Source organism: Lepus europaeus, chromosome 21 (genome assembly GCF_033115175.1).
Source record: "Lepus europaeus isolate LE1 chromosome 21, mLepTim1.pri, whole genome shotgun sequence".
NCBI classification, from domain to species: Eukaryota; Metazoa; Chordata; class Mammalia; order Lagomorpha; family Leporidae; genus Lepus; species Lepus europaeus.
This window is the reverse complement of record NC_084847.1, coordinates 17,281,008-17,293,667: the sequence shown is the minus strand read 5'-3', so window position 1 is coordinate 17,293,667 and position 12,660 is coordinate 17,281,008. Positions and strand designations below refer to the sequence as shown.

The 12,660-nt window shown below is 42.5% G+C and overlaps 2 protein-coding genes across 4 annotated transcripts in view; one reads left to right on the top strand and one right to left on the bottom strand.

Moving 5' to 3' along the window:
• Positions 1-3,081, top strand: part of ACSM4 (acyl-CoA synthetase medium chain family member 4) — a 29,901-nt gene extending 26,820 nt beyond the window's left edge. Inside the window, exon 14 of the mRNA XM_062180050.1 lies at positions 2,995-3,081. Coding sequence (XP_062036034.1) covers positions 2,995-3,081 — 87 coding nt within the window. The remainder of the gene's footprint in view (positions 1-2,994) is intronic.
• Positions 3,082-3,699: 618 nt separating this feature from the next.
• Positions 3,700-12,339, bottom strand: THUMPD1 (THUMP domain containing 1). Of its 3 annotated transcripts, none has more exons than XR_009864697.1 (5): positions 12,046-12,339; positions 10,345-10,519; positions 7,505-7,753; positions 6,070-7,078; positions 3,700-5,252 (listed from the first exon to the last, which is right to left on the bottom strand). XR_009864697.1 is itself a non-coding variant. In XM_062179847.1 (5 exons), exons 1-4 carry the CDS (start codon positions 12,262-12,264, stop codon positions 6,675-6,677), a joined length of 1,047 nt encoding a protein of 348 aa, XP_062035831.1. In that variant the 5' UTR covers positions 12,265-12,339; the 3' UTR covers positions 3,700-6,146; positions 6,655-6,674. The 3 variants fall into 3 exon arrangements, 2 of the variants coding, with proteins under 2 accessions (XP_062035831.1, XP_062035830.1); XM_062179847.1 differs by having other exon boundaries at positions 3,700-6,146; positions 6,655-7,078; XM_062179846.1 differs by having other exon boundaries at positions 3,700-7,078.
• Positions 12,340-12,660: the final 321 nt, after the last annotated feature.

The following is a 12,660-nucleotide window of genomic DNA, read 5'->3' as shown; positions in this document are numbered from 1 at the left end:
GAGAGGAATGAGCAGGGGCATTGCTGTGGTTGAGGACTTTCTGGTGAAGATTCCCTAGGCAGTTTTCTGCTAAAGCTTTGGCTTTTTCAAACTACTCTCCTAATAGGTAGATGGTTTTTCCTTTGGCCCTACAAAACGACAACAAAATTTCTGAACATCCCCAAAAGCTACTGCTATGACCTTTGCTTTGGACCAGTATGTAATTGCTTTGACTGGACCACTTCTGCCTCTTGGTAGACATTACTTGGATTGTGCTTTGTCTTCAGGATCATGCTGTAAATGTTTAATCTCATGCAACAATTCTTTTTTTAAATACTTTTTTTTTTTTTTTGAAAGACAGAGTTAGGGAGAGGGAAAGAGACACTCAGAGAGCTCTTCTATCCACTGGTTCACTCAAGACAGCAGCAATGGCCCAGGCTGGGCTAGGCTAAATCAGGAGGCAGGAGCTTCACTGGGGTCTCCCACGTGGGTGGCAGTGGCCCAAACACTCAGGCCATCCCCCACTGCTTTCCCAGGCCATTAGCAGGAAGCTGGATCAGATGTGGAGGAGCTGGGACATGAACTGGTGCCTTCATGGGATGCTGGTGTAGCAGGTGGCAGCTTTATCCACTACACCACAATGCCAGTCCCTCCTGTCACAATTCTTAAAGAACTGCTTCAGGATCTTGATCCTGCTTGTTGAAAACTTTCATTGAAAGCTCTTCTGTTGTCTGCCACTGATCTGGGCACAGTTTTGATATACATTGATCTATTGGCTATTACTTTTGCGAACTGTCTGCCCTATTCAATTAGGGCAGGAACAAGATTATTTTTTTTTCCTCTCAAATTGATGTAGATGGTCTGCCACCAAAGGCTTTATCTTCAACATCATCACTTTTTTTTTTTTAAAGATTTATTTGAGAGGGAGGAAGGGAAAGAGGGAGAGAGAAAGGGAGAGGGAGAGAGGGAATCTTCCATCCACTGGTTCACTCCCCAAATGGCTGCAATGACCAGGGCGGGGCCAGGCCAAAGCCAGGAGCCACATCTAGGTCTCCCAAATGGGTGCAGAGCCCCAAGCAATTGGGCTATCCTCTGCTGGTTTCCCAGGTGCATTAGCAGGGAGCTGGGACTTTGATCAGAGCCCAAACGGATGCCAGCACCACAAGGGGCGGCTTCACCCACTATGTCACAGCGCTGGCCCCCATTTCATTCATTTTTAAAATGAGTCCTATATTTGTAAACTTGTGTCCTTACGGCATTGTCACCACAAACTTCCTGGAAGCCATCAATAGTTTTGCCACTCTTCTACCCAAGCTTCACCAACAATTTGATGCTTGTTCTTGCCTCAATTGTAGCTGAACTCATGTTGGTCTGTTATGAGTCCTTTTCAAAATAAATTCTTAGCCTTTTTAATGTCTCAAACTAGATACTGTTCAGGGATGTTTTTGCAAGTTAGTACCTGTTTTTTAGTGCCCAAAAGAAAAAAAAAAAGGAAAATCATCTACAGCCCTTTCATTACATTCATTTCCTACGATCTCTTTGAAGACCCCTTGTATTAGACTTTATTGGGTTTTTGGGTTTATAGTAGCATGTTATATAGTTAGAGACCATCTTTTCAATTTGTTTAGCCCTAAGAATTTTTGTCTTGAAATGTTTTGTATTAGGACACTATAAATACAGAATATAGATAATATAGAATTCTTAAATCAACTCTATAATACTCAGTCACTGCAGGACTAATTGGGCCCATTCCATAAGAATTATCTTAGTACTCCTGGCTATAATTCCCTTAGAAACTCAAAGCATGTGCCTTTAATAAAGTTCAAGTGACCACATTCAAGGCAGGAAAAGGGTAGTACCCAAAGAAACTGTGGAATCTTTCCTGACACCATCATCAGATTTAAGAATAATTCTATACAAGACACAGAAATGGCACTGTTGTTTCCTTCTAGTGCCAGAAATCCTTTTGGTTGATCTCCAGTTGGCATCATTTCATCCAAAAGGTAGTTAATTTCACCTAAGACCTGGGTAATACAACTAAGAACTGAGGGTTTTGTTTTTTTTTTGTTGTTTTTTTTTTCTTTAAAAATTTATTTATTTATTTGCAAGGAAGAGGTATTGGGGGGTGGGGGGACAGAGAGAGGTCTTCCATCCGCTGGTTCACTCCCCAAATGGCTACAACAGCTGGAGCTGAGCAGATCCAAAGCCAGGAGCCAGGAGCCAGGAACTTCTTCCAGGTCTTCCATGCAGGTGCAGGGGCCCAAGCACTTGGGGTCATCTTCTGCTTTTCCAGGCCATAGCAGAGAGCTGGCCTGGAAATGGAGCAGCCCGGCCTTGAACTGGTTCCTATATGGGATGCTGGCACTACAGGTGGCAGCTTTACCTGCTACACCACAGCACCGGCCCCCATGGACTGAGGTTTTAACAGTTGAAAAGTTCATTTCTATTTATTGGTTTCAACCATTTTAACACTTTCTCCATTAAATTCTTTGAGTCAGTGATCCTTTGGTTTTCAGAAATGTTTGAGGGCATTTTAAAAGACAGCACACTTTACCTTCACAGGGGAACAAGGAGGATTTTAAGGTCAAGTTACAGCATGAAAAACATCATATATATTCCAAATTATGCTACAAATTTCCCCCTCAGAACTTGAAAGACCCAGCTCTTAAATTCAAAAGCCAAGAACTTCTTTTTGCCTTTAAGTAAAACCTCCATTTTCAAAGCGCCACAGAGGCACTAGGTCTAGTTTGAAGCAGGGGAAAGGATTATGGTAAAGGATTATCTTCTGGCAAAGCACATAAGTGAATTTGCAGTGCAAATCCATTTGGTGGTGTTTCACTGTCGTCCTTAGTATATAAATGGACAAGATTCTTAAGTCTACAAAGTTCAGTGAGCTTAGGCTAGGACAATCTATAGACTCAAAATAGCCTCAAGTTTGTAAAAGCTCTCTCTTACTGTACTGACAGTTAAGTCAAAATGAAATCAAGAGTCTTATAATGTTTTTCTGTGATTTAGGTGGAATTCGTTCAAGAACTCCCAAAGACAATCACTGGGAAAATCAAACGCAATGTTTTAAGAGACCAAGAATGGGGAAGAAGATAGCTTAATCAGAAAATGGAAGGACTAAGTAACAACATGGTTGTTTTAATTCAGCGACTACCCCATTAAAATGTTTAAGATTTCTCCTAGTTGAAAATTCCAGTTTTTGTTCTGTACTTAGCCAAAACATAAAAAGGAAAAAAAAAATCTAAAAATACTTGGGAAAAAAACTGTTATGCTGACCAGTCCAATGATCAGTAATGTTTAAAATAGTAGGGCTCAAATTATTACTTAGCAAAGGACACTATACATGAATCCTTCATTTGTTTTATACCTGATTAATTAAAAATAAAGTGAATAACTATTCTAAGAGAAATATTTAAGACAGAAATTTTTCTGCTTAACATCTTTGAGACTAAACCTTTAAGCTGGATTAAAATATTAATGTTAAGTTAAGGAATACAGGTAATTCAAAGACCAGGAAAGCAAATTCACTGAACCTTGGATTATTTCAGAGTATTAATTATATAAGAATAAATAATACATTTTCTATATCTGTTTTTTAGAACCATTTACATGACTTTTTTTATAGTCTCACAAGCAAACACTTTTTATGATGATATACAAACACAAGAGATTTACTAAGACACAGAAATAAGGAAAAAGTACAGAACACCAGTCTTTAAGGAACAGATTTATTTTGATTTTTCTAAAAATACCAGCAGTTATGAAAAACAAGCTGAATATTTGGCCATACCAAAGGCAAAATACAAGTAAAAATCATGGTTAGCCCTGAAAAAACATGTTTAAAAGACCAAGTTTAACACTGTTTCCTACATAGAACAACGCAAGTATACTAAACCAAAACATTTTGTTTCGTTAACTTTTCATTTTTTAAAATAAAAAACTGAACAACAACCAGAAAAAAGCACTCACTTCCTACCCTGGAATCTAGTAATTTATAATATAAAGTAATACACTGAGATGTCAGTGAAAAGAAACAGTTGACAAAGCCAAGAACAATCTTTCAGTGAATAAATTCACACTCCAACAGAATGCAACGTTCTATTGCTGGGGAAGAACAGCTTGTGTCACACTCAGGTTTTACCAAATATAAATAAATACAAAAGGCAATTAAAAACAAACAATAAAGTGAAAATCATTCTGTGTACTAGCAGCTTCACAAAGTAAAGGAACCAAGTTCCACAGAACTGTATGTTATGCAGGCATACAGCAAATTTTATTCCCAGAGTCTTTTTGTCTTTCACTATCAAAATAAAAAGTATCTGTGTCTTGGAACCAGGAGCAAGGCCACTGACAAAGGCACCAAAACCCTATCTTCCCTGTTCTTGCAAATGATACGAGTAACTCTTACTAGCATTTCAAGGAGACTGCAACCTCTTCAAGAGTTAACATTCTAAATATCTGGAGATTTTTAAAGAAGGTCCTTCCCCATCTGCATTAGCAAGGTGTTACCTGTTCTCTCTGCTCCTCCCAAACTCTTCTAGTCTGGTTTACCTAACAGGACCATTAGCTAGGACAGAGGCAGTCCCATGTTCATTAGCCTTTGAATTAACAGTCACTTGTGCAAGAAGCCTTAACATTTATACCTGCTGCCTAACTTCTTAAAGGGCTGAGTCCTTTCTCTTCCTTCAGAGACAGTCTCAGGCTGAGCAGAAGACTTACGGGAGTTCCTCATTCGCTCATGTTGGGGAATGAGAGGCTACGCTGTTTAGTTTGGCTATGTCGTTTTCCCAGGTGGGTTTGAGGCTTAATGTATTTTTCATTTTCAAGCCCTAGCTGCTACAGAAACCTTCAAGAGTCCCCTTGGCGACTGCTGACATGACTTTTCTAGACTCAGGTTCCTTTCAGATCTAAAATTCTTGTCACTTTAAGAAAAAGCTTTCTCTCAAGCTTGCTCATTCATTCACTGATGAAAGTGTCCGATACACTGGCTAGTTTCCACAGCCATTCTTATTTTCAAAGCACTGAGCAAAGCTCAGCCTACTGTTTTACTGTTTTCTTCCAAGTACTCTTGCAGTTTAGCTTTCAACGCAACACCCTGCAAGAAGCCCTCCTCTGGTAGATCACTAGATTTCTCAATGGAGCAGATTTATGTTTGGGCTTTGGGTTTTTTTAAAAACATTGTTACATAAATGGGTCTTTAATTGAGTTAACCATTTCTCTAACATTTTCAGAACTTTATTTCATCTCCAAGTTTTTGATATCAGCATCTGTTAAAAATAAAAGCAGTGTTTTTGATACCAGCATCTCTGTTAAAAAAAAAAAAAAAAGATAGCTATAATGTCTGTGTCAGAATTTCTTGTTTTAAAATGAAGGCAAAAGTTGCCATGAAGCCAATCATTGATGGGGCACCAGGATAGATGACAGACCCTTGGTTTTCAGATGAGCTACACCATGAAGTATAACTGGCCTTTGTTTAGGGTGACTTCTAGCAGAAGAAAAAGCCCTTAAAAACTTTTTAATTTCATCATCATTTACAAATCTTGCAAATGTTACAGCACGGCAAATACTCATTGAACCTGTTGAGGGATCATAGAGAAGATGTGGCTTTCTAGTTATCAAAACAAAACCTTTAGCATCGTGTGACAAATCATCAGTAAGTCAACCCAATAAACTAAGAGCAAAGTCTTCAATTTCTTGTCCTGTGTCTTATCTTGGTGTTTTCAGGTTAGTATTACTAGTCTCACCGCCCATGTAAATTTTCTTCTTTGGAATAAGTACTGTTACCAAATAATTTGATTCCTAAACCTTTAAGAGTTTTTGAACAAAAGCTTTACACTTTTGATATTCCAAAATGCATTAAAATAACCAACATCCTTACTTGTCAAATGGCTGTAATTTTTAATTGATGGGACAGTTACTAGATTTCTAAGTTTCATGCCACAGACAAAGCACGATGGCATATGACAACTTGGATTATGATTCCATACAAAACCCTGGAGAAGTAGCTTTCATTGTAAAGACTGAATTTCCTTGTGTCCTCAGTAGTATAATAAAGTAACTCAAAGACTAACTCTCATCACTAACCTTGTCAGTCAGCAGTGCTGTCCCTGGCACGGTCCTCTTCTACCTCACATCTTGCCTTCAAAAATTGCAGCAATGAACTGTTGAATTTGTTTGTTACAAACAAATGTTAATATACAAAAATAGACATAGTAACAAGAAAAACCCATACAAAATACAAAAACATTACCAAGTAATTCACTTCTAACCTACACAATCTGTTTTTGCAACATTTACAACACAGTGGTCGAAGATAGCTGAGTTGTGGGACATTAAAAATTCCTTCTTTACAACGAAAATTTCCCAAAGATTCTTGTCACTTCAGAGAGCTTATGCCCTCTCCTGGGTCAGTTGGCAGTGCCAAAGGGGAGGCTGGGAAGGTCATCATGAGGGAGAGGCCAAGTCATCCTCCTAATATTAACAGGTACCCTTCTTACAGTAGCATGTGGACCCTAACACATTGCCATATAAGACTGAAAGATCTTTAACAGAAATGTTAACAGGGCTGCCCACATGAGAAATCATACTTTTAAGAGCATAATGTGGCACGCAAAGGTCAGAAACATTTTTAGCCACAATTTTACATGGAACTAATATTGAAAAACCCACCTGTAACACCCAGTTACCTCCTATGAGACATCAGGTGCATTTGACTCAGATCCACCTGTGACTTGACTTGAAGGTTCAGGTTTGGTTTCTCCCTCGTGTACCACCTGAGTCTCTGTCATGGGTTTTGTTTTCTCTTCACTACTGTCTGGTGCCTCCTGTTGGTTATTTCTCCCTTCTGCTGGGTCACTCTGATTTAATTTGTCATCAGATTCCAACTTTGCTTCTTTCCCATTTCCTTGCTTTGGGTGAAGTTGTGATGGGTCCTTAGGACTCTTCACCACCTCCTGGAGGTTGTACTTTCTGAATAACATGTAATCTTTCACAACACTCAGGCAACAGACAGCTTTGATGATTTCTACTACCACTGTGTACTGTGGGTTGGTGAGATCTACTTTATTTTCCGAATTGAGGCTGCCCACTATTCCTGTAAGAAAAACACAAAAACACTTAGCACAAGAAGGATACCATTAACTCTGATGAATAAGAAAAAAAAAAACTTTTATCACTTTCTTCTGAGAACTGTTAAAAGAGAATATATACTAGTTCACAGTTCTACATGGACTTCAATCAAATGCCTTGAATCCTTTCAATAAACAAATAAAAATAAAATCCTGAGACATTTAAAAGGAATACCTTTTTCTTAAGAAAATTAAATGCTGATTTGGAAAAAACTACCATAAAATCTCCTATTCATCATATTGCAATGTTAGGCTTGGTATTATCTAAGGTCATTTTATATACTTGTTCTATATTCAAAAGTGTTAAGCCTTAAATCTTAAAAAAAAAACAAGAAAAAAGAAAAACCTTAAAAATATTTTGCACAATTATGTAAAATAATCAAGAAATGTACCTGCCAATTCTTTTATAACTTCTTCTCTATTTACATGACTATTATTTCGAGATTTGTACACAATTTGAAATGTCCCTTTGTTTGGAGCTTTAAACCAGGGTTCCAAGAATGTTTCTGCATATTTTTTCATATCCTCCAAGAAAGCCTTGCACGTGCCTGCGATGGGTAACATTCGCAAAATGACTCGGGTCTTCTTCTTCCTGGTTTTGTACATATCCTGGAGAATGTGATGAACTAATCTCTCAGGTTCTAAAAGAAAACAGTCAACACAGAAGAGACAAGTAAGCCAAGAAATTCTCTAACATTTTAAAGATTCGTGAAATTCTCTAAATTTTCACTGGCAGTCACTTAGGTTGACAATAAAAGTTCTCTTAAAAATTCTAAATTAGGGGCCAGCGCTATGGCGCACTAGGTTAATCCTCCGCCTGCTGTGCCGGGATCCGATATGGGCACCAGGTTCTAGTCCCGGCTGCTCCTCTTCCAGTCCAGTTCTCTGCTGTGACCCAGGAGGGCAGTGGAGGTCGCCCAGGTGCTTGGGCCCCTGTACCCGCGTGGGAGACCAGGAGGAAGCACCTGGCTCCTGGCTTTGGATCAGCATAGCTCCGGCCATTGCAGCCATTTGGGGAGTGGACCAGCGGAGGGAAGACCTTTCTCTGTCTTTCTCTCACTGTCTGTAACTCTACCTGTCAAATAAATAAATAAATAAATAAAATCTTTTTTAAAAATTTAAAAAAAAATTTTTAATTAATCTTTTGAATCATTTTTTCCCAATTAATATCTCTTTAGTGCCTACTATATACTAACACCATATCTATATAATTTTGTTAAAAGATTTATTTATTTAATTGAAAGAGTTACAGGGAAAGAAGAGGCAGAGACAAAGAGAGGGAGGTCTTCCATCCGATGGTTCACTCCCCAATTGGCCGCCACGGCTGGAGCTGCGCTGATCTGAAGCCAGGAGCCAGGAGCTTCCTCTGGGTCTCCCATGTGGGTGCAGGGGCCCAAGCACTTGGGCCATCTTCTACTGCTTTCCCAGGCCATAGCAGAGCTGGATCCGAAGTGGAGCAGCCGGGACTTGAACTGGTGCCCAAATGGGATGCCAGCACTGAATGCAGTGGCTTCACCCGCTACGTCACAGTGCCGGCCCCTAACACCATATCTAATATTTTAACTAGTCATCATTATTAGAGTTTTTACTAAAAACATGTCATGAATGTGGGACACCTGATGGGAGTTCTGAACTTTGTCTTGGCCTAGCCCCAGCTATTGTTGGCATCTAGGGAATAAACAGTGGATGGAAGATATCTCTGTCACTCTGCTTTTGAACAAATAAAACTAAATAAATAAACCTTAAAAAACGTTCAGGGAGGCCGGCGCCGTGGCTTAACAGGCTAATCCTCCACCTTGCGGCGCCAGCACACTGGGTTCTAGTCCCGGTCGGGGCGCCGGATTCTATCCCGGTTGCCCCTCTTCCAGGCCAGCTCTCTGCTATGGCCCAGGAAGGCAGTGGAGGATGGCCCAAGTGCTTGGGCCCTGCACCCGCATGGGAGACCAGGAGAAGCACCTGGCTCCTGGCTTCGGATCAGCGTGATGTGCCGGCCGCAGCGGCCATTGGAGGATGAACCAATGGCAAAGGAAGAACTTTGTCTCTCTCACTATCCACTCTGCCTGTCAAAAAAAAAAAAAAAAAAACAAAAACAAAAAACGTTCAGGGAAAATGAAACTAAAACATCTTTATTAAAAAACTGTTCATGTAGACACTAGAGTTAAAATTTTGTAATATCCTAATTTATGCAACTGCAACACTCAGCTGTTGTTTTCCTCTATAACAGCAAATATCAGAACAATAAACATTAAACACTACACATTTTACAAAAACAAAAGCCTGCAAGTCACTTAAAATAAACAGGGCCGGTGTTGTTGCATAGCGGGTAAAGCTGCTGTGATGCCAGCATCCCATATGGGCACTGGATTGGGTCCCGGATGCTCCACTTCTGACTCAGCTCCCTGCTAATGTACCTGGGATAGCACTGGAAGATGGCCCTTTCATCCACATGGGTGGCCCAGAAGCAGTTCTGGGCTCCTGCCTTTGGTCTGGCGCAGCCGGGGCTGCTGTGGCCATCTGGGGAGTGCACCACCCAATGGAAGCTCTCCCTCCCTCTGCTTCTCCCTCTCTCAGTAACTCTGCCTTTCATATAAATAAAATAAGTCTTTAAAAAAACATTCATTCATTCATTAGCTAAGTTAGTACAGAAGTCTCCATCTCAGACCTGGAAGGAATCCCAGAACCACATAGTGTACAAGTTCACCAACTCACTCTATGGCTCCATATGCCTACTACGAATACAATGTGGAGAGGACATGATCAAATGATTAACTGAGCCACATGCTGATGCCTTTTTTTTTTTTTTTTTTTGACTGGCAGAGTGGACAGTGAGAGAAAGAGAGACAGAGAGAAAGGTCTTCCTTTTGCCGTTGGTTCACCCTCCAATGGCCGCCGCGGCCGGCGTGCTGCGGCCAGTGCACCATGCTGATCCGAAGACAGGAGCCAGGTGCTTCTCCTGGTCTCCCATGCGGGTGCAGGGCCCAAGCACTTGGGCCATCCTCCACTGCCTTCCCAGGCCATAGCAGAGAGCTGGCCTGGAAGAGGGGCAACCGGGACAGAATCCGGCGCCCCGACCGGGACTAGAACCCGGTGTACCGGCGCCGCTAGGCGGAGGATTAGCCTGTTGAGCCACGGCGCCGGCCTTGATGCCATTTTTAAGAAATGTTCCCTAGGACAGGCAGATGTCCAGATATCATGAAATTAAGACTCCTGAAGGGGTGTCAGTCAGACCCACCTATCCCAAGTGTCCTGATGAACACTACGTTATTTGCTCCACTTTCCACTGACTGGAATCTTCTTAGCCTCATCTCCGTAGATGCCTTAATGTTGCCAACTTCTTTCTTCAGGGCAGCCTCCACATCATCATCTTCTCCCTCACTTCCAGAGGGCTGTGGATCCTTGTCTGTAAACTGTTTGTGCAAAATTAATGAGCAGAAATGACACAACAGCTCATGTTTAAACACTACAATTAACTATTTAGATGAAACTCCCAGTGGCAGATGGCTCAGTTTGAACTATAAAGCTTTTTACTGAGACTGAGACACCACGCCCTTCAACAAGCAGAGGAAGAAGGGGGTTTCCTCAGACTGCGGTACACACAATTCCCAAGTGTTCTCCGAAGCACTGTGGCAGTCTGGACATAGAGAAATATGCTCACCAGTTGAATTATTTCAGGATTGACCTTAATGCTATACCTAGGTATCTTGGTGCCAGATACATGGCAATCTCCTTTTGGTGAGACTAGACCAAATATAGTTTTATACACATTTAGGGAGCCTTTATTATATACCAGGATGCATGAGTTTACCTCAAAAGGTTTGTGGGAAGTGGAATTTAAAAATAATTCTGGTGCAAAAAAGTTTTGAAATCCACACATACATGGGGCATTCAAAACGTTGGTGCAAAATGTGTATTTTAAAAACACTATGAATGTTAAAATTTTTTGACACCAAAATAAATTAATTCCATTTCTCATAAACTTTTTGAAGTATCCATTACTTTATGCACCAATGCTTTAAAAAAATTTTTTTGAGAGGTAGAGTTACAAAGAGGAGGATGTTCCATCCACTAGTTCAGTCCCCAAGTGGCCCCACTGGCCGGAGTTGCCCGGATCTGAAGCCAGGAGCTTCTTCTGGGTCTCCTACGTGGGTGCAGGGGCTAAGCATTTGGACCATCTTCTACTGCTTTCCCAGGCCATAGCAGAAAGCTGGATCAGAAGAGGAGCAGCCAGGACTTGAACTAGTGTCCATATGAAATAACGCGGCAACAGGAGGAGGCTTAGCCTACTACGCCACAGCATCAGCTCCTACACAACCAACTTTCTAAATCAGCCTTACAAAGTACTATCATTATTCGCTTTTTAAGCCTAACCCAGTAGAATTAAGTGCCCACATCCAGGTCCCAGAGCTGGTAAGTGATGGACCTGAATTCAAATCCCACCCATGCTATTCCAGGTCCTAAATCCAAAGCAATGAGCGGAAACGGTGACGGGGCAATGAGAACTTCAGTGCTATCGGCACACAAATGTTTACTTTTTAATCTATCTTTAGGCTTGTTCGCAATATAACCAGAACTGGCACTACACCCACTGCTGAAGGTGTTACTTGGGACAAACACATTATAACAACCAACTTCACACAAGACTGTCCTGAGAAGAGCTTCAGCACACCGCCAGGCGCACAGGGAGCTCGCAATAAACAGGAGTTATTACTGAATGAAAGTAAAGTCCAAAATGAAGACGCTTCGAGCTCCAGGGCGAGTCGGCGGGACCCCGGAGCGGGACGGCGCGAGCCGGAGCGAACACAGGCGAGGCCGCGCTTTCCCGTCACTGCGCACGCGCCACATCGCGCGCATGCGTGCCAAGGCAGCCGGCCTTCCCGCCGTCCCTCCGCCCTCACGGGCCTACCAGCCGGCACGCCCACGCCGGGACCAGTACCTTTTCAGGCCCGTACATGTCGTCGCCGTACTCGTTGAGCAGGCTATAGGCCTCCTCCACGCACTTGCGCTCGTTCATGTTGCAGGTGATCAGGATGCCCTGTAACCCGGGCTCCAGCTGCCGGGGACCGCCGCCATCGCAGCGCCGAGCCCGCTTGGCCTGCACGTATTGCGCCTTGCCTTTGCGCTTCCCGCTGCCCGGCTGGCCGGGGTCTGCCATGGCGCCCCTGAGCTGAGGCGAAAGAGAAGCGTTTCTTCACGATGGTCGGCGTCCTCGCCTCTGCTGGCGCGGGCTGTGACGTCACGTGCGTGCGACAGCCTCCCTGAAGCCGCCTCCCAATTTCTTCCTGTGCTGCTCGGGGTCCTAATGCCGGTCGGCCGCGGCGGGCCGCGGGGAGGTGACGCGAGGCCGGCCCTTGTCCCGCGCCTCGGGGGATTGACAGGCTTGCTTTCACCGCCCCACAGGGGAGGAGATCCCCGAAGCCGAGTGCAGTCCGCATGTAGACTGTGGAGTCTGGACTCTACGTGGATGTAGATCTTGATTGCAAACAACCATTTCATTCATGTTCATTCATTTTCGGTTATTATTTATTGAGCTTCTATGAGTACCTGCTAG